Consider the following 22,476-nt stretch of genomic DNA (forward strand, 5'->3'; position numbering starts at 1 on the left):
TCATTTTTGTACACTATTTTCCCAACCTACAATGATGCAGTTAATTCTTTCTAACCTCAGGTCAAATGTCCCTTCCTCAAATGAGAATTCTGTATCATCCAGACTTTGTCTCATCTTTCTGCCATATGTTTCCATAGCAACCCAAGATTTTCCTTTAAAGCTTCTACCACAGTTTTAAATTTTACATTTATTTGTGAATCTCCATCCCACAACCAGACTGAAAACTTTGTGAAGCCAGAGCTCATGTCTGCTCACATCACCATTACAACCCCAGTGCCTAGTATTGAGCCTACCTTATATGGTGATTGATAAAGTAAGTGTTGAATGAATGAAAGTATCTTCCATAGAGATTATCCAAGAAAGGAGAGAGATAAGCACATGCTTCTACCCACCATTATTTTTGTACAAAACATATATTATATTAATTTCATTACTATAACATAAACATTATTTTAAGTTTGTATGATACATACAAAGATTGAAAGAACTATAGAGTATGTGTCAGTACCCCAGTTCATTGCTATCACTGTCTGCCTAACTAGATTTTACTTTTGCTATAAATAGAAAAATTGTACTCTCCCTTAGGTATTCATTTCCTACTTTTAGCTTTTGAGTGATTTACCTTGCTCCTTAATCCAACCAACTTATCCAGAAACATCAATGCTTACCACAAAGTTTTGCTGTTCTAGTTAGAGTGACTTGCTAGGACTTTATCCACTTCGGACACCACTGGTGGTTGGAAATCTCAGCTCATCAGTATACTGCAAACTTTGTTGAATCTTGCTTTATACCTGTGACAGCCTCCTATCCTCTGTCTTGTCAGCAATATATACAATCCAGAAAGAACCCCTACATTACAACATTTAAGTATGCCTCTCTCTTCCCCCTATGATTTTCTTTTCTCCTATTCCAGTGAGAGATTTTGTCAGTTACACTCATCTCTCCTCAATAAGTCATTCCTCTCTTAATTTTCCCTTTCAGTTGAAAGAAAGTGTCAAGTCTTCTCTTTCTAAATGCGGATTTTTTTTCTAAATTTCCTGCTTACATCTTAAAATAAACAAGCACATATACCTTAAAATGAAATATTAAAATAAACGCTTGAAGACAGATAGAGCTGCAGAATTAGTATTGTGAGGTTTATCTTTTAAAGATGAGCTTAGAAAATTTGCTTTGATTTATAAGTTAATTTGCCTCAAAGACATTGTCAAAATATTAAACAGTCAACAATTTTATAGGGGACCTATTTAAGATACTATAGTCTTAAGTGCCGATGGGTCCCTGAGCTCACAGAGTTTATTTACAGTGTAGTCAGAGAGAAAAAAAAAAAAATGGTTTCTAAATAAAAATAAACTAATTGTAGCCTCGTATGCTGAAAATAAAATCATATAAAGAGTCAGAAAGTCTATGCTATTGGTCTTGGCTCCTTAGAAATTTAGGCAAATTACTTAATCCTTTGTTTTCCCACATAACAAAAATAGGGATTATATTCACCCTATCTCACAGAATAAAAAAGAGATAATTTATGTGAAATTGCTTTGAAATCTAAAATATGCATACTATGTAGGGTAAGGTATTAAGATAAATAGCAGTACAAGGTATCTGATCACCAAATGTTCATCACTGAAAGAGACAAGTATTTAAGATTTATGGTCAGAGAAAGCATCACAGAGGAGGTGGGAATTCTTGAAGTAGGTGGCATTTAGATTGACAATAGCATGGCATCCAGGTAAGCATAGAAAGGTGAGTTAAAAACTTGCTGTATAAAATACTCTCTTTCCACTAATATGTTATTACTCAGTAGGGCAGAATTGCAGATTGAGGAAGCAGAAATAAAAATCACAAAGGAGCATCCATATAAAATGCAGATAGTAAAGTCATAGGAGGTAGACATATGTGCGTGCACACACACACACACACACACACAGAGCAAGCGAGAGAGAGAGAGAGAGATGAGTATAAACTTAAGTATAGGCAAAGAAGCAAAATGAGAAAAATCATCATCCATAATCTTACTATGCAGAGTAAGCCTCTGGTAATTTTGTCGTACATCCTTTCAGACATTTTCCTTGTTTATTTAAAACACTTTCTCCATAATCGTTGATTTCTTGTACATATCTTGAGCATGTTGTGGTATCTGGTAGGCACACAGTAGACACTGAATAAGTGTTTACTGAACTGAATTGAAGCTTTCTGACTCATTTCTGTATAAAGTTTGGTAAAAGCTTTTGATTTTCCTCTCCTCAAAATTGAAGTTTAGAAAATGATTTGATTTTTTTTAGGGTTTATTTTGCTAAGCTAAAATCCTTCAGAAGTCACACCAACTTTGCATTTTATCAATTCTCCTTCTGATTGTATTGATGCTGCGGTTGAAATCCAGTCACTAGTATTGACTTTGAATAACCATATAGTGTTCCGTTCCAATTCCTCTAAAGCACAGGATGCATCATGATTGATCAAGGGGATTAGGTAGCTATAAGTCAATTCCTTGAGTGGGTAGAAACCTAATGGACATTTTCTTATTTTTCTTACTTCTAGTTACACAAATAGTTATTTTTTTAAAAATTATACAGTATAATAAAAATTAAAATCATAATTATATGACCCAGAGATAACTACATTAACAGACATAAATGAAATAAAATACATTTTAGACTTGAAAAAGTATGCATTGATACACACTGTGAGAGATGCTTTTCTTTCAAGGCAGGAGCAGTATAATTAGTTGGTTCAAAATCAAAGCATTAGGTTAAATTAATCTTTTATCAGACACTTATATATGTACATATGTACATACAAACACATGTGTGTATATCTATACACATATACAAATATACATGTATATACATACAAATATATATGTTTATACATACATATATATACATACAAATATATATGTTTAGGGGTCAAAAAAGTATGTGTGTGTATATATTTTAAAACCAGTTTCTTCAGTTTTTCCACAATAATATCAAACACAGGCTTCTGAAAAGTCCCTGGTCTTTACCTATTTGTTTGAGAGGTCCATCTTTATTAGCCTTTATATTAGAAAATAATCAGGAAACAAGTCCCTCAAAAAAGGTAACAAATAAGAATGGTTTATTCTTTCCACAGTGTTTGAATTTCCTAAAGTCACTTGTGAAAAATGCAAAGATTTTTTTCAGTTGAAATGTTCCTCTAATTTCAGGTATGATGAGGAGATACTGAAAACCAGGGTACTTTGGGGACCTTCTGAAATCTCACCATTCAGGCAGCTGCCTCTTTTTTCAGCCACAGAACTCACCACACACACACACACAAATGCATTCCATTTCAGACAGGCCCCAGAATAATTAGGCATCATGAAAACCAATTAAGAATTCTACTTTCATTTTTATCTTTGGCCAGAATCAACCCCATGGAGGCCCAAGGCACTGTTCCATGTATATCACACTTCACAAATCTTTTTTTATAATTAAAAAATATTCAAACGAGTATCAGGGACACCCTACAAGGCAGAAGAAATCACACATTTGATTTAAAGTAGCTAGGAATATTTATGGAGTGAGTGATAGTCCCACTGCCACGGTTTCCTAATGAGAAGGCTTATAGGCTGAGTGTAGCATGTACATGTGTAAGAATACACGCAGATATACAAGTGCAGGAACACATACACATATACATATGCAGTTTAAACACTGTTTCATCACAGGCTGACAGACTGGTCTCTTTTTCACAGTGACTGCTTATTGTAGTCAATGTGAGCTTAATTTCCATAGCAATCTAATAACTAATGTACCACCTCCTCAACCTTGAAAAGTCAGAGGTCAGTGGAAATCTTCCCAACTCACCACACTCGAAAGAAGCTCCAACCACCTAGAAAAGAAGATGATACTAATAATGATGGTAGCTTAGTGTCCTAATTGCATTGTGCTAAATGTTTAATAGACCTTATCTCTTATACTCCTGCCAGCAATTCCTTGTGGTAGAAAATATTATCATCATCTTTATTTTACAGATGGTGAGACTAGAGATCAGACCATTTAAGTGGCATGGAAAAAGTGACAAAACTAGAAGTAGTGGAGCTAAGATTCAAACTTGAGAGCTCCCAAGCCCAAGTCCTGAACTGCTACATAGATTGCCTCTACTAAAAATAAACAAAACAAGTCTCTATTATGAACTACCCCTGAGCAACATAGATGGCTTCCACCTATATATAATTGAAATATTTTTTAAAACTGAAAATAAAACTATCTCTGCTCTTGTGGAAAGTACCACATGCTGTTCACAACCAGTATATTTACTTTGTTGGCTAAATTCAGGACGTGGAGATATACAAATGAAGGACGCTGACTGACTAGATCTTCAAACACTTTTGAATCAATGGTTTTCAAACTCAAAACTCTGAGAGATATGGCTCAATATAAACCTTTACTCTTTTTATCCATTAGCCAGCCTATATATTATTTTAATTATTTAATTATTTTAAATAAGAAATATTAAAATGAATATAGGGGCTTCCTACAAGACAGAAGAAATCATACATTTGTTTTAGCTAGGAATATTTATGGAGTGAGTGATAGTCCCACTACATATTAAAAGCTATGTTTTATAACTCCATTAGTACAAAAACATTGTGTTGATGTTGTAGTTGAAATCCAGTAACTAGTATTTACTTTGAATAACTATATAGTGTTATTCTGTCTATATTATATATATACACACACACACATATATTTACATATAAACATATATACACATATATACATATATTCACATATATACATATATACACATATATACACATATATACACACATATATATGAAGAGAGAGAGAACAAGAGAGAGAGAGAGAATCTTATAAAGTCAGGCACTCTTAATTTCCTGGGTCTCTTCAAGAAACAAACCAAGGACCTTGCTCTCAAGATTATAATCTAGTAAGGAAGACAAGAAGGTAGAAAGCAATGTTAATTCTGTATGATGAGATATGGTAAGTGTTAGATGTGAACAAAATAAACCCAATATCTAGGAGATACTCCTAATTCTGTCTTTTGGTGGAAAAGATTCTAGAATGTTGGAGGTCATTTAGAAAGCAAGACCTGAAGATAGTGACAAGTTAACTAGTTAATGTGAAAATATAAGGACACTTCAAGAAAGCAGAGATGAAAGCTGCCACATAAAAATCAATTAGAAACGGCAACCACTCAACAAAAAGCTAGCAAAATATATGGCCAAAAAGAAACATAGACAATAAACATATAAATGAAATGCTTATCCTGACTCATAATTAAAGAACTACAAAGCGAAACAGGGATATATTTCACTCTTCATATCAGCAAAATATAATAGTTTGATGATAATGCCACCATGCTCATATATTTTGAGGGAGAATATGATGATTTCAGGAGTGCAAAAAGGCAATAGCAATGAAAATTATTAACTAAAATGAAGGTATTCTGCAGTCTCCTCCTAAAAAATTAGTGCCATAAATAACTGCATTTGAATATATGAATTGAGACATACGTTCAAGATGTTTGCTAATACATGTTTGTAATAGCTCAAGTTGAAAATAATGCCCACTCATGATTCTGGTTAAATAAGTATTGGCAAATCTACTTCTTTTTATGGGCTGAATTGTGGAATTGTATCTCCCCATGTTCACCCACAATTCACATGTTGAGGCTCTATCCCCCCGGTATCACAGAATATAACTCTATTTGGAGACAGAGTCTTTAAAGAAGTGATTAAGTTAAATGGGGTCATTAGAGTGGACCCCAATCTAATATGACTGGACACAGACAACACAGACAGTGGGATGACGATGTAGGACACCACAAGAAGGTGGTGATCTGCAAGCCCAGGACAGAGGCCACAGAAATCAAACCTGCCAACACAAACTGGAATTATTAAAACAAATTAGAGGAAGGGCACCCATGGAGCTGGGTCTCAGAGCTTTGGGAAGGAAGCACTTCTTGGCTGATACTGGTCCTTCTGAGCTAGGATGAGAAGCCAATGGGTCTGAGTCTGAGACCTAGGGCCAACTTATCCATAAGGTAATGTAGGCACAGAGGCGAAGCCCAAAATACTTTTAGAAGCCCATGAGAATGTTGTGACTTGTTCTAAAATCAGAAGAAAAATGAACTTTTAGGTCAAAGAAATTATTTTGATATGTAACACTTATATACTTGTTTTTGTATTAATGGTGTTGTAAAACATAGATTTTAATGTCTTTTATGAAAGATGGAGCCCACAAAAAGCGTAAGTATCTAAGGCCTGTGAAAGTCATAATGTGGCCCTGCACAGCCTTCTGAGGAGTGACTTCCATGATCAGTACTCATGTCTCTGAGAGAATGCAAAGGAGTGCATTCTGAGTATTTCAATCAGCTGTTGCTGCTGAATTAACTGATATTTTCGTGAGAAAAAAGTGATGCTGGGATGAGAGACAGGACAAACATCAAATAGCAATAATGAAAGAAGGAAATAGAAATAGACAGAAAACAGAAAGGACATTCTCCATCCTCCAGTCCTCCATTCCTCTTCTAATCTCTGCCTTTACTGGCAGAGATTAATAAAGAGGAAAAGTGGTAGGCAGCACATGGGAAGGAAAACATAGTTTACAGAGTTCCAGCTACCGCATCATAAAGAAGTTTTAGAAGACTAGGTTTGAAACCAAGGAAAAATAACTTAATTACTGGCATAGCCACATAATTGAGTAATATATAGCTGTCAAAACACTGGATAATGCTGTGTGTTCATATAAACAATATTCAAAATATACTATGATATATAGAAATAGAGCAGAATAATACACAGAAATAAAGATTGATAGATAGGTAGATAATTAATTAGATTGATAAATATTCCTGTATCCCACCTTGGAAGGAATTCAATGAAACTTTAAATGACAGTTAAATTTAGGGAGTTTGATTAGGCTGACAGATAGAAGCTTTCATTTTTATTTTATTCTTTTCTGCATTATGTGAAAAATTTTATTTTTCCATGTAGTTTTGTTCATTTGCTTTAATATCAACAGAAGTTATTTGGATAGTTGGATTATATCCCTTTATTTGCTTTTAAAATTATCTGCATTAAAAATTAATAACTACTCTTTAAACACAATGAGGATAAAGTTCTAAAAAATATTATTCAGAAATCTTCCAAAGAGAGGCCTCTATTTGGTGTTCTCTGATTTCATTTCTCACCACTCTCTTTCTTGTATTCTGCTCCAATACCATTGAACTCCTTTTAGTTCCTAAAATATGCCTCTATCTCTTCCCACTAAACCCTTTTTCAGCTAACCACAACTTATCCTCCAGCTTTCAACTTAACACCACTTTCTCAGAGATACTTTCCATGATTTTTGGTTTAGAAATCAGAAATCTGTCCACTATATGTTTTCAAAACTCCCTTTGTCTACTACATGTTTTCAAAGCTCTCTGACCTTTTCTGTTATAACACCATGAGACTTCTGCTTTACTATTTATTTAATAACAGCTTTCACTAGTAGACTGTAAGTGCTATGATAGTAGGGGCTGTACCTCTCCATTCGCTTTGAAAATTGCCTGGCTCTCAGTAAATGATGTATTTCAGACATGGACAGATGGATGGATGAATGGATGAATGAATGCATACCATTAAGTTGGTTATCATTTAGCTAAGAACCTATATGTAGTTATTTAAGGGTAAAGAAAAAAATGTTCCCAGAACTATGAGATAGTGTCAGCTTTAGGTCCAAACTATAATTGCACAGAATGTACGGGAAGCATGACTCGAGAGGTCTCAGGAAACTTTCAATCATGGCAGAATATTGGGGGAACAAACCCCCAATATTTCAACGTATGTTCTTTTCCATTTTCCCTAAGAGTTGGCTGGTCTGAGAAATAAGGAGAAAGAGTACAAAGAGAGAAATTTTACAGCTGGGCCTCTGGGGTGACATCACATATTCGTAGGTTCCGTGATGCCCCTTGAGCTACAAAACCAGCACGATTTTATTACCAATTTCAAAAGGGGCAAGGGGTACGAACAGGGAGTAAGTCACAAAGCATCACATGCTTCAAAGGGCAATAAAAGATCACAAGGGCAGAAGGGCAGAGCAAGATCACAAGGCCAGGGCAAAATTAGAATTACTGATGAGGTTCCATGTCCGGCTGGGCATGCATTGTCTTGATAAACATCTTAACAGGAAACAGGGTTCGAAAGCAGACAACTGGTCTGACTAGAATTCACCAGGCTGGAATTTCCCAATTCTGGTAAGCCTGAGGGCACTGCAGGAGATGAGGACATATTTCATCGCTTATCTTCAACCTCATAAGACAGACACTCCCAGAGTGGCCATCCATAGGCCTACCCCTGGAAATGCATTCCTTCCCCTGGGTTATTCCTTGCTGGGAAAAGAATTCAATGATATTTCTCCTATTTGCTTTCTGCAAGAAGAAAAATATGACTCTGTTCTGCCCAGCCCTGCAGGAAGTCAGACCTTATAGTTATCTCCCTTGTTCCCTGAAAATTGCTGTTATCCTGTTCTTTTTCAGGGTGCCCAGATTTCATATTGTTCAAACACACATATTTTACAAACAATTTGTACAGATAATGTAATCATCACAGGGTCCTGAGGCAACATACATCCTCAGTTTATGAGGATAACGGGATTAAGAGATTAAAGTAAAGACAGGCATAGGAAATTATAAGAGTATTGATTGGGGAAGTGATAAATGTCCATGAAATCTTCACAATTTATGTTCAGAGATTGCAGTAAAGACACGCGTAAGAAATTATAAAAGTATTAATTTGGGGAATTAATATATTTCCAAGAAATCTTCATGATTTATGTTCTTCTGCCATGGCTTCAGCCAGTCCCCCTACTCGGGGTCCCTGACTTCTCACAACAGCAGGAGACGGTGGGGAAGCAGGCATATTTTATGTGGCTGGAACAGGAGGAAGAGGGTGAAAGGGGAAATGTTACACACTTTCTTTTATTATTATTATTATTTTACTTTAGTTCAGGGATACATGTGCAGAACATGCAGGTTTGTTACATGTTCCATGGTGGTTTGCTGCACCTATTGATCTGTCCTCTTAAGTTCCCTCCCCTCACCACCTACCACCCAATAGGCTCTGGTATGTGTTGTTCCCCTCCCTGTGTCCATGTGTTCTCATTGTTCAACTCCCAATTACAAGTGATAACTTGAGGTGTTTTGTGTTCTGTTCTTGTGTTAGTTTGCTGAGGATGATGGCTTCCAGCTTCACCCATGTCCCTACAAAGGACATAATCCCATTCCTTTTTATGGCTGCATAGTATTCCATGGTACCACATTTTTTTTTTTTTTTTACCCAGTCTATCATTGATGGGCATTTGGGTTGGTTCCATGTCTTTGCTATTGTAAACAGAACAGTGCTGTAATAAACATATGTGTGCATGTGTCTTTACTATAGCATGACTTATATTCCTTTGGGTATATACCCAGTAATGGAACTGCTGGGTCAGATGGTATTTCTGGTTCTAGATCCTTGAGGAAACGTCATACTGTCTTCCACGATAGTTGAACTAATTTACATTCCCAACAACAGTGTAAAAGCGTTCCTATCACTCCACAGCCTTGCCAGCATCTATTGTTTCTTGACTTTCTAATAATCACTATTCTGACTGGCATGAAATGGTATCTCCTTGTGGTCTTGAGTTGCATTTCTCTAATGATCAGTGATGTTGAGCTTATTTTCATACGTTTGTTGGCCATGTAAATGTCTTCTTTTGAGAATTGTCTGTCCATGTCCTTTGCCCACTTTTTGATGGGGTTGTTTTTTCTTGTAAATTTGTTTAAGTTCTTAGATTCTGGACATTAGACCTTTGTCAGATGTGTAGATTGCAAAAATATCCTCCCATTCTGTAGGTTGCCTGTTCACTCTGATGATAATTTCTTTTGTTGTGCAGAAGCTGTTTAATCTCATTAGATCCCACTTGTCAATTTTGGCTTTTCTTGCAATTGCTTTTGGCATTTTCGTCATGAAGTCCTTGCCCATGCCTATGGCCTGAATGGTATTGCTTAGGTTTTCTTCTAGAGTTTTTACGGTTTTGGGTTTTACATTTAAGTCTTTAATCCATCTTCAGTTAATTTTTGTATAAGGTGTAAGGAAGGAGTCCAGTTTCAGTTTTCTGCATATGGCTAGCCAGTTTTCCCAGCACCATTTATTGAATAGGAGATTCTTTCCCCATTCCTTGTTTTTGTCAGGTTTTTCAAAGATCAGGTGGTTGTAAATGTGTGGTGTTATTTCTGAGGCCTCTATTCTGTTCCATTGGTCTATGTCTGTTTTGGTACCAGTACCATGCTGTTTTGGTTACTGTGTGCTACCCACTTTCTGACAACCAGATCTTGGGAGAGCTCACTCACTATCACAAGAACAGCAAGGGGGAAAATCTGCCCCCATGATTTAATCACCTCCCACTACATCCCTCCTCCAACACTGGAGATTATAATTCAACATGAGATTTGGGCAGGGACAAATATCCAAACCTTATCAGAAGGATATCTGCACTTGTCTAGCACTCTTCAAAGGAGAGCGTGTAGAGAGAAGACTTGTATTCTGATCATACCTTATCAAGGAACAGAAATGGTTTATAATCCTTTGCAACTTAAATGAATTATCCCTTAATAAAGCCACTTTTATTTTACTGTACTCAACAATATTTTGATTACTAAGTTTATTTCCTTCTCCAAATGCACAGCACCAGAAATAGTATGTCCTGACACAAACACATAAGAATGGTATAATAGACTTTGAGGATTTGTTTGGGGAAAGGTTGGGAGGGGGCTGAGGGATGAAATACTACATATTGTGTACAGTGTATAATGCTCAGGTGATGGGTACACTAAAATTTTAGAAATCACCACTAAAGAACTTATCTATGTAGCCAAAAACCACTTGTATCTAAAAAACTATTGAAAAAAGAAGTCTTCATGTATGCACATATTAGCATTGTCCATTAAAACTTACAAATCACAATAAATGAAACAATATGCTTAACATACAAAAAAAAGTCCTGAAAAGAGGACCTGGATTAATCACTAAAAAGCACATTTACTATTGCATTTTAATTAATAGCAACTGTAATATATGCATCAATGTCTTATGATTTTAGATAGCATGAATCAGTTCCTAAAATTTGACCAACTCTAGGTATATTCACCAAATTTTGTTTCTGGCCTGTGAAACTTATACCCAAATCCAAGTTCTTGCTTTCCAGTAAGCATGATCTTACCTGAAAGATGAACAAGTCTATCTCTCTGAGTTTGGTTAAGTAATCAAACATCTACTGAATATATTTTCCAGTTAGTATGTTAGATACGGGAAGGAACAGATTTTTTAAAAAGACATGGTTCTTTCCTTTGAGAAGTTTGCATTTTGGTCCAGTTGAGAACACAGTAAAATAAACAGATTATTTAAATTTAATCTAATAAGTAATGAGAAAGAAGTATACCCCAAACTCTTAGAGTGCAGAGAAGAACCTAACTAGGAAGCTTAAGAAAGGCTCCCTAAAGAACAGAACAGTTGAGTTAACTGTAAGATGACCCATGTGTTGAAATTATTCCAAAAAGACTTTAAAGAAACTATAATGAGTGCTCAATGTGGTAAAGAAAAATATGTTTGTAATGAGTAAAAACATAAGGTATCTCATCAAAGAACTATAAAATGTAAAATATGACTAAATGAAACATTTAGAGATGCAAACTATAATATCTGAAATTTTGAAATGCAGTAAACAGACTTAAGTTTATATTGGAAATAATGAAGAGTTAACTTGAATGCACATTAGTAGATAACTGACCTGAAGAACAACAACAAAAAATGATTTTAATGAACAGAACCCAAGAACCTATGGGACAACTTCAAGGGCTTGACATAAAGGTCATTGGAATCTTAAAAAACAGACAGAGAGAGAGAGAAAGAGAGAGAGAGAAAATGGGGCAGAAAAATAATAAAGCCCAAACTTTCCAAAAGCTTGGACAAAGTATTTCTGTGTGATATGTTACCCAAAAACTTAGGAAGACTGTAGCAGTGAGAGGAAAGCCTCATTGTCTTACTGTGTTAATGGCCAAGGGCTTTTCCCCCTCAAAAACTGTAGGGATATTCACATTTGTCTCTCACTTTTATGTTAATGAAAAATCTTTTATAGGAAGATAGTAGAGATAAGATAGCCAGAGACCTAAGTTTTATATTGCTTTAGCTGGTATTTTCATTTGTGCTGTAACAGAAATTCTATTTAGTGGTTTAAGCAGAAAATGTAGTTCTACCATTTCCTTTCTATTTTTTATATCACAAGATAATAACACATGACAGCTATTTTAAAAGACCAAAGATTTATTTTAAAATATCTTATTTATTGCACAAGATCAAGTTAGTTGTTTATAGAATAAAATGCTATGGAAGATAGCGGGTGAGAAAAAATAATGTCTTAACAAATGTCTAGTACACACTATGTATACTATATTTGCTTATCTTTAATGATGAAAGAATTAAAGTAAATGCAAATACTAAACCTATATTGAAAAAAGTCAAATTGTCAAAACTTCTACTAGTTCAGTAACTTCATTGTATTCATCAATTATTAAGTTGGAGATTATTGAACTCCAACAAGGATTGTGTTACTGTTTATATCATCTCAGATCAATATTTCTTTTCATTGTCATTTAAAGACTTTTTATATTCACTCTCAAATATTCTTTATAAGATCACCATATGCTTTCAATTTGGCAAACTGTTACTCATATTTCAAAGGGAGACAAACTGAAATATAATTAAGTCAAAGAGATTGCCCCTAACCAAAAAGTAAATAGTAAATACACAAATAGCAAAGATGAATTAGAAGACAAATCTTGGCCAGGTGCAGTGGCTCACGCCTGTAATCCCAGCACTTTGGGAGGCCGAGGTGGGCGGATCACGAGGTCAGGAGATCGAGACCATCCTGGCTAACACGGTGAAACCCCATCTCTACTAAAAATACAAAAAATAAAAATTAGCCGGGCATGGTGGCGGGCACCTGTAGTCCCAGCTACTTGGGAGACTGAAGCAAACAGTTTCATGCCTACAATCACAACTTCTTGGGAGGTTGAGGCAGAAGGATCACTTTAGCCTAAGAGTTCAAGGCCAGCCTGGGTGACATAGCAAAACCCTATCTCAAAAAAAAAAAAAAAAAAAAAAAAAAAAAAAAAAAAAAGTTTTAAAAAGTGATTAAATATAACCAGAATATTTATAGATCTATGCAATGATAAACTAAAATTACTTTGTTAAAAATGTGGATTAAACATGGATTTCTGAAAAATAAAATCTGCCTCCTGGGTTCGTTCACGCCGTTTTCCTGCCTCAGCCTCCCGAGTAGCTGGGACTACAGGTGCCCGCCACCATGCCTGGCTAATTTTTTGTATTTTTAGTAGAGACGGGGTTTCACCGTGTTAACCAGGATGGTCTTGATCTCCTGGCCTCGTGATCCACCCGTCTCGGCCTCCCAAAGCGCTGGAATTACAGGTGTGAGCCACTGCACCCGGTCCATTTTTCAATTTTAATGGTGATTTAAGGTTGTATATAAACTTTGACCCGTAAAATAATAACAGATTCACTTATTTAATGGCATTAATCATATTCAAAGAGGGTCTGTACAGCAATATAAAAGCTCTGGAAAATAACAACGTTAATGGTTACATTACCTTTTAAGATTTGGATGACTTTTCTGAAAGGATACCCAAATTAATTCTCAATCCTTTTAATTATCAATAAGTAAACAAATACTTAAAATTTGATGGAATTCTTACTCATATTTCACTATCCTCTTAAGATTTCAGGAGGCCCACTGATGTTCAGCAATGGTTTCAATAAAAGATAAGGAAAAGTAGAAATTTGATCATATCAGTCCATGTCCAATTAGTATCTAGAAATCACACAGTATTTTGAATAGGGAAAATTAAATATCAAGAATTATTAACAGAAGATTAGAGTAACAAAAAATTGGCTAGGAAGAGTTAAAGAGAAGTATAAGCATTGGAGGAATAGTAGGAAGAGGACTTGGCCACTACACTACAGCTGAGATAGAGTACCCAAGGAAGAGTCAACCATGCCACTTCTGCCCAACCAGACTAAGATTGAGACCTCCTTGGAAAGGGCACAGCTAGAACTCTCCTGAAGGTGGATAAATGGCTGAGGAGCCCTGCTGGTGCAACTTCCTGAAAATCTGCCCTCTGCAGATTTTCCTCTGCAGGGGAATCTATCCTCGGGAAGGTACTGCCCCTCAGAACTTTCTATGAAAGTTACATAAGAAATTCCAAGAGAGGTCATTCAAAGGGAGGTACCTCACCAGCAATATTCTGTCATGAAGGCACTGAAAGAGGTACTGGGGAAAGCTGCTGGCCACTGGTTCCTGTTGCAGGAACCACAATCTGTAGAAGCAGTGCTTTTCAGGGCATATATGCTGGAGAACCCAGAGAAACTGGTGGGCAGGACCGTAGCACTAGAGAAACTATACTCTGTAGGAGCCAAATGATGGATAGAGTTGCATGCTGCAGGAAGCTGACCTGAAGGAACAATAGAACTAAGAAGAAAAACACCCCTTTCTCCTCCAGTGTCCCCCCGGCCTTTTCTCACAAGACTATCATTCTCGCTGGCAAAAGAGAAATATTTATAAAGTCTACTTCCATTATCACATAGCAGGCAAAGGAGGATAGATTTGGGACACAGAGACAATAAATTAAAACCTGGTATATTTGTTTTCCTAACCTAATCAGATTTTACCCTGCTATGCTTTAACACCAAAATCAGGAATAATAATAATAATAATTATTATTATTATTTGAGATGGAGTCTCGTTCTGTCACCCAGGCTGGAGTGCAGTGGCGTGATCTCGGCTCACTGCAATCTCCGCCTTCTGGGTTTGAGCAATTCTCCTGCCTCAGCCTCCCGAGTAGCTGGGATTACAGCCGTGCACCACCATGCCCAGATAATTTTTTTTGTATTTTTAGTGCAGACGGGGTTTCACCATGTTGGCCAGGCTGGTCTCGAACTCCTGACCTCATGATCCACCCACCTTGGCCTCTCAAAGTGCTGGAATTACAGGCGTGAGCCACCATGCCCAGCCTGGAATTATCTGATAATCCGTGTAAAAGTTAAATATATAGGCCAGGCACAGTGACTCACACCTGTAATCCCAGCACTTTGGGAGGTCAAGGCAGGCGGATCACCTGAGGTCAGGAGTTCGACACCAGCCTGGCCAGCATAGTGAAATCCTGTCTCTACTAAAAATGCAAAAAAATAACTGGGCATGGTGATGTGTGCTGTAATCCCAGCTATTCGGGAGGCTGAGACAGGAGAATCACTTGAACCCAGGAGGCAGAGGTTGCAGTGAGTTGAGATCATGCCACTACTCTCCAGCCTGGTCAAAAGAGCAAGGCTCTGCCTCAAAAAAAAAAGAAAAAAGAAAAAAGAAAAAAAAGAAAAAAAAAAAAAAAGAAATTCATAAAGTACTTTTTTTTCTTCCAGAGATTTTCTTTCTCCTTTTTTCTTAGTTAGGACTTCACCGATTAGTGTTCTTGCAGAAGGCTAAGCCACCTAGTGTGTTGCCATGACAGAGTTCAGCCTCCATATTTGCATGGCTATAGGACTTCCCATTAGGCTTATTTGCTGGCCTTGCTCCAGGCTTTGCCAAATATTGAGTGCTCGGTAACCACTAATTGTATTGTTCTTTATTAAGTGCAAGGTATTTTCACATTGGAACAACACTGTTATTTTTCCAAAAGTAAGCTAGAGACACAGCTAATGTGACAAAGCTAATAAGAGTGAGTGTTGAAATTCCAACCAAAGTTGTGTATTTTAAAATTAGTACTTTTTGTAAGATCCTTGTTAACTCTCAAATTAGTATGACACCTAATAAAGAAGTCAAAAAGGCAAAATATTTGCAAAATAGGGTATTTTAGAAAATGCAAAGTAAATTACAATTTCCTCTAAGTAGTCCAGTACAGGAAGGTTAGCCCAAGGTTATGATCAACATTTTTCCAATTTTGGTTTGGATAAAAAGCAAGAAAACTGGGACAAGAGTTTTAGCAGTGGTTTTAGCTACTCACTAGGAAGATGGATCTGATTTTCACTTCAGGTTGAATTCAGTAGTTCGACTGAAAATTTGAATTCACAGAAAATGCTAAGTTACCATAAGCTATTGTGGATTATGTAGGCCTATACACTGAAAGAATATTTGTGTGTGTGTGTGTGTCACTTTTTTTTCAAGTAAATTAGCCTGATGAACAATATTAAAAGGTGCAATTTCATTTTATTGCTGTAATCATTTAAAAGACAAGGTTAGAGAAAGGACAGGAAAATATCAAAGGTGATTTTAGATTATTTTTCAATAATAAGTTAAAGAAACATTTATAAAGAAAGAAAATTAAATTGTAGTTTACCGGTGAATGGATAAATGTATTAACAATCTTGATAATTTAAATGACAAAAGAAAATAAACGTGAGTGTTGATAATCATAATTAAAAGTGTACTATATTTACTAAGCATTAGCATGACTGGCATGTCTACCATGTAGTAATTGACCTAATTCATCATCTCATTTTGACTTGACACTCAGGTTATAACATCTGTAAATATTCACTCTAAGCAGAAGATGCACAGTGAGATTTGCAGAGTGATGTCATAGTTCACCCTTTATGGCCTTTCAGCCTTGTTCAATCAGCATTTATCCCTGGACCTCAAATCATCATCACATAAGGCTATATTCCATCAGTGCTCCCATAATCCTGGGGCAAGGGAGCCCCTGTTAAAACTGGAAACAAATGCTTGGTCTGTTTGAGCTAATGAGGTACTACTGACTTCTACTCTATGACAATTGACCATCATAATGTACCTATCTGAATGGTCTGAGCACATTTTAGAGAAAGCCAGGGTAAACTGGATTCTTTTTTTTTTTTTTTTTTTTGAGTTTTGAATTTAATTGTGGCTAACACATTAGATGCATTATTAAGGTTTGACAATATGGTGACTGCCTATAAAGACTTTTGCAACCAGTGCCTGCGACCTTCATTCCAAATGAACGTTCTTGTGATGGCTCCAATGTTATAGACAAGCATTAACAGCCAAAAAGAAAAAAGGAAATCTCCTTATGGTGTGAAAGGCCTCTCAGCTGCAGCTGCCCTGACACCCAGACGAGCCCTCCCAGCTGCAGAGGGTGATTTCAGTCCATGTCAACTCTCCTGCTTGTCTTTACAGCAGAATGAATTCTCTTTTGTCTCAGCCTTTCCCGATTCATGTTTTCTATCCTGATTCTCTGAAGTTTAACATCTTCTTTTGTTGGCTCCTTGGGTGTCTCGCTGGCCTCAGCGATCATGTCTCGAATTTTCTGCAGGCAGTCTGCCAGATTCCGGAACTGATAGCGGCTGCTCTCAGAGGTGAGGATCAACTCTCCTAACCTGTTGATCTTGTTTTTATGCATGATGGCTATCTTCTGCCGCACAGGCTCTGCGATCCAGTCGGCAGTTGCCAAATGGAACCTGACTTCCGCCTTGGAATTCACTTTGTTCACATTCTGCCCCCCAGGACCACTACTCCGACAATAAGATATTGTCAAGCGATTTAGAGGGATGTCACTGTCGGCTTGCTTTGCACCATCCGGGACCCTCCAAGCGGTGTCCGAGCCCTGAGATTCGGGGTAGAGCTTGTCCAGGCTGTAGATGCTCTTGAACTCAGTGCCATCTTTCTGCTTGTGCAGCGCCCGGCGTGGGCACCATGTGGGCGGTGGGAGCAGCCAGACTCCGGCTCGGTTCAGGCTCCAGCGCAGGCACCCGGTGGCCGCCATGCTTGGGTCTTGCGACTCTAAACTGGATTCTTAATAGCACATTTAACAGAAGTCAGTCAATAGAGGTTAGCATAATTCTCAGTGTGCAGTTTTAAATTGTAAACAGTTTTAGAGTGACCATTTCCATAACAGACTGGACTGATGTGCCACACAATGGGCTTTTGGCCTTCCTAGCAGATGGGCCTCCTTTGGTTTTGGTACTGAATACAGCATTAGTTGAAAGTGCATTCAGTTCAGAATAGAATGGCATTTTTTTTCTTTTTTTTTTTCTTTTTTTTGTGGAAAAGCTGGCTTATTGTTTGATTCAGACAAAGAATCCTTTATCTGTTGAGTGACTTGTCATCTTATGTAGATGTAAGCTATGTAAAGAATGACTTTTCATTAAAGCAAGTTTAGCATATTTGCAATTGTCTTTGGTCAGATGGGAAAGTTTCTGGCTGAAAGAGTGGAATTATATCCTGCGGTTTATGCAATCCACAAGTTGATTCTATGTGAGAAAGCAAAAATAATAATAAGAAAAGAGTTTTGTTTTTTGTTTTCTGTTGTTTTTTTTCCCCCTTGGCTCCACAGAATAACTGTGCCAAGCAGCAATTTTAGAACATATTGAGGAAAATCCACTACTTGTACAGGTGGCAAAATTCACCAAGTTATATGGGGACAAATTCCTGAATTTGGCTCACTCTACATTTTAAAAAATTATTATTTTCTTGCCAAGCTTCTGTCATTTTCCTATGGACTAAGAGGTATCAGTCCTCATTAAACCCTCCAATGCTGCTTCTGACATCTTACCCTGAACCTACTGCTTGCAAATAAACTTTATAGTGTTCCTGCATGCTCCAAATCATCTTGTATGCAGTATTCTTGTTGTTTCCTTTTCACTGCCAACAATATGGTGTCCTCTGCAGGCCAAGAACTTCTACAATTGAAAAAATCAACTGGAGAAGGTCTGACAACGGTGGCACAGTCCTGCAGACAAAAACTATTTTTCCCAAGCACACCCCTAACCACTGAGAATCCTTCAAAATTCTCAGTATTTTTTGTCCTATGTGTGCTCCTTCACCATTGGTATCTGATATGGCTTGGCTGTGTCCCCACCCAAATCTCATCTCGAATTATAGTTCCCATAATCCCCATGTGTCATGGGAGGGACCGGGTGGAGATAATTGAATCATGGGGGTGTTTTCCCCCATCCTATTCTCATTAGAGTGAGTTAGTTCTCATGAGATCTGATGGCTTTATAAGGGGCTTCCCCCTCGCTAAGCACTTATTTTTCTCTCTCCTGCTGCCATGTGAAGAAGGAAGTGTTTACTTCCCCTTCTGCCATGATTGTAAGTTTCCTGAGGCCTCTCCAGCCATTTGGTACTGTGAGTCAGTTAAACTTCTTTCCTTTATAAATTACCCAGTCTCAGGTATGTCTTTATTAGCAGTGTGAGGATGAACTAATATAGTATCACTGGAGAACTGGGGAAGCCACTAAGAAACCCATTCCAATTTGAACCATCAAACCATTTTGCACTATTCTACCCTGCCAAATAGCCCCACTAAGGGCCATAGGAAGGTGGAAAGAGCTCAACAGATCGGTCTGGAAACATATATCTCCCAGAAGGGGCCAAAGACCCAGAGATAACCTTGATCCTGCCCAGAGACCTCAAGCACCTCCATCCTCTCAAGAAGCTCAGCATACATCTCAGCTGTAGGTAATGTGCTACATGCCTCCATCAGGAGCTACACATTTCGCATAGACACAATTTTGAACATCAGAACACCAGAAGTCATGGGGCAGGTTAAAAAAAAATTATGGTAGAGAAATATGGCCTGCTCTGGTGGTATTTCTCCATGATTTCTGTACTGCTACAGAACAACTAGAATATTTCACACTTTACATAATGAACTTTGTTTTCTTTTACATTTTCTATTTGATGTCATTTCAGGTCCCCTTTTTCCCCTTTCCTGATGTTTAATGCTATGCATTGAACTTATGTTGTGAGACACATTATAAGGTAAGGATCATGTATTATGGAATAGTCTCTTTCTCTTTGTGTCTCTCTATGCCTCAGGACTAAGCCATTCATGGGCCAGATTGATGCCTCTTTCTAGGAATAGAAAGAGGACCTGCAGGAGACAAGCTCTAGACTTTTCCTTCTGCTCCTCTTAATAGTTACCTATAACGATGTCCTGTTCTCACATTGTGATCACCAGCTCAGTGTATCAACTCATTTACTAAAACATATTCTCATCCAAAAATGGCTTAATGTAATTAAAATATACCTATCTCCATCAAAGAAATCCCTCACAAAAGTTTCTCTTTGAAGTGGATGCCAGTGTCCATTATGATAGATGGATGGATACTGGAGAGAGTTGTAGTTCAGGCATTTTCTTAGAACTCTGGATTTAATAATGTAAGAATCTACTAATCCCTGTTTTGATGCATATTTGTTTTTATCTGTCATAAAATTCTTTTATCTCTATGGCAAGAATATTTACTTCCTGAGTTAATTCACCAAAATACAATTAAAACACAATTCACTAATCGTCAGGCATAGCCTTTTAACCAGATCAGACTGAATTACTGTAGGAACTTTAAATTGTTTCTTCTAGTTCAATGGTTCTCAAGTTTAGTGTGCATCAGAATCACCTGGAAAGCTTATTAAACCACAGATTGCTGGGTCCTGTTCCTAGAGATTTTAATTCAGTAGGTCTGGGGTGGGTCCCCATAATTTACAATTCTAACAAGTTCCCAGGTAATGATGCTGCTGGCCCTAGGTCCATAGTTTGAGAACAGCTGGTTGACTACATAAGCAAAAAGGGTTAAGAGTAAAGAATTTAGTGGTATTATACTTGGTATGTTCAAATTCCAAAATCAACCATGGTAAGTTTTGCATAGCTTAGTAACTTACTAACATAAACCACATATTACATTTAAGTTTGTACTGTTAACTGAAATTAAATTATTTTTGTTTGGATAACCTTAGATCTGTGTACACAAGTTCACAGGAAAATCACTGCATACTTCTTCATATTGTTCTTTTAGGTACCCTCTCTAAGGTAAATAATTTATTTTCAAATTTCTCCTTGTGTTCCATTTGAATTTGCCGACATAAGCTCTCTTTTTTTTCTTTATAAAGAATTCTGGTTACATGGGTGATTGTGAAATCATTTGGAAATGATGCCCTGTTTTCATCCTAGCTGTCAGCTATAATACTCTTAAGATAACACAGGCCTCTAAAAGGGAAAGAGACTGAGGGCAATTGGGCAATCAGTTACTCATCTTTGCACACCCCATCTCCACTCTGAAATTGTACACCACAGACAATTGTACACCACAGTTATTTTAATTATCACTTGAATTCCTTCTTGATGTTTTAAACATAACTTTGTTTGGGACAAGGTCTTGCCCTGTTGCTCAGGCTGGAGTGCAGTGGTGCAATCATGACTCAACTGCAGCCTCAACCTTCTGAGCACAAGTGATCCTCCCAAACTCACGCGATCTTCATTTCAGCCTCCTGCGTAGCGAGGACTACAGGCACAGTGTACCACCATGCCCAGCTAATTTGTCAAATATTTTGTAGTGATGGGGTCTTGCTATGTTTCCCAGGATATTTACATACTTTTTAATTCCAGTATTCACAATATTATGCCTCATAAACATTATCCTCAGAACTCATGAGATTCCTCCCTCCCTCCACCAAAGGAAACCAGAATTAGGGAAGCCAAATTAACCTTTGCTGACAGCAGTTTCTTGCAAAAATTTCTACTAGAAGGCTTTTCACTCTGTCATAAAATGGATGAAGGAGAAATTTCATTCTGTTTCTCACTACTAATACTAGCACTTCTCTACAATGTCATTGATCAAATAAAATGCCAAGTTGAGATCACATTACAACTTTCAAAACAACAGCACTGCAAAACTCATATAATTGTGTTGGATAAACAGGTAATGTTATTACATGTCATGTAGCAAGAAACTACTATTTTCTGCCTTTGTGCAGGTGAGTGCTGAAAATATGTAGCACCCATGTTAATCAATCTTTCAGAATATTTAAAAATAGAAATTTCATTCCAGAAAACTTGGAAAATATAAAAAAGCACAGGGAGTAAAAATAAAAATTATCTGTAAACTCTACACTCAGAGATAAGTATGCACTTTATACAGGGGTGTAAAAAATTGCACTTTATACAAGGACGTCAAAAATAAAGGGACCAGAAGAGAATATTTCACTGAAAACAGTTGCTGAGTTCAGATTACTACCCTGTTAGGGAAAAGAAAAAGAAGTATTTCCCTTCTTTTTCTTTTCTTTTTGAGAAGGAGTCTGCTCCATTGCCGAGGCTGAAGTGCAGCGGCATAATCTGGGCTCACTGCAGCCTCCATCTCTCAGGTTCAAGCGATTCTTCTGCCTCAGCCTCCTGAATAGCTGGGATTACAGGCACGCACCACCACTCCTGGCTAATTTTTTGTATTTTTAGTAGAGACGGGGTTTCACTATGTTGGCCAGGCTGGTCTCTAACTCCTGACCTGAGGTGATCCTCCTGCCTCCCTCTCCCCAAGTGCTGGGATTACGAGCACAAGCCACCGTGCCAAGCTGAAGTATTTCCCTTCTATCTCAAGATGTGAAAAGGCTTTAAAAGGACCTGGTAGTAATTGATACGTATTTTCTGAGATGTGAGAGC

At 37.2% G+C, this 22,476-nt stretch overlaps 1 protein-coding gene across 1 annotated transcript; it reads right to left on the reverse strand.

Annotated features, from left to right (window-relative positions):
• Window positions 1-16,912: 16,912 nt before the first annotated feature.
• LOC102120367 (large ribosomal subunit protein mL62) lies at window positions 16,913-17,826 on the reverse strand. The gene has a single exon (XM_045367024.3). It carries the CDS (start codon window positions 17,806-17,808, stop codon window positions 17,188-17,190), a length of 621 nt encoding a protein of 206 aa, XP_045222959.2. The 5' UTR covers window positions 17,809-17,826; the 3' UTR covers window positions 16,913-17,187.
• Window positions 17,827-22,476: the final 4,650 nt, after the last annotated feature.

The sequence above is a fragment of the Macaca fascicularis genome, chromosome 12 (genome assembly GCF_037993035.2).
Source record: "Macaca fascicularis isolate 582-1 chromosome 12, T2T-MFA8v1.1".
NCBI classification, from domain to species: Eukaryota; Metazoa; Chordata; class Mammalia; order Primates; family Cercopithecidae; genus Macaca; species Macaca fascicularis.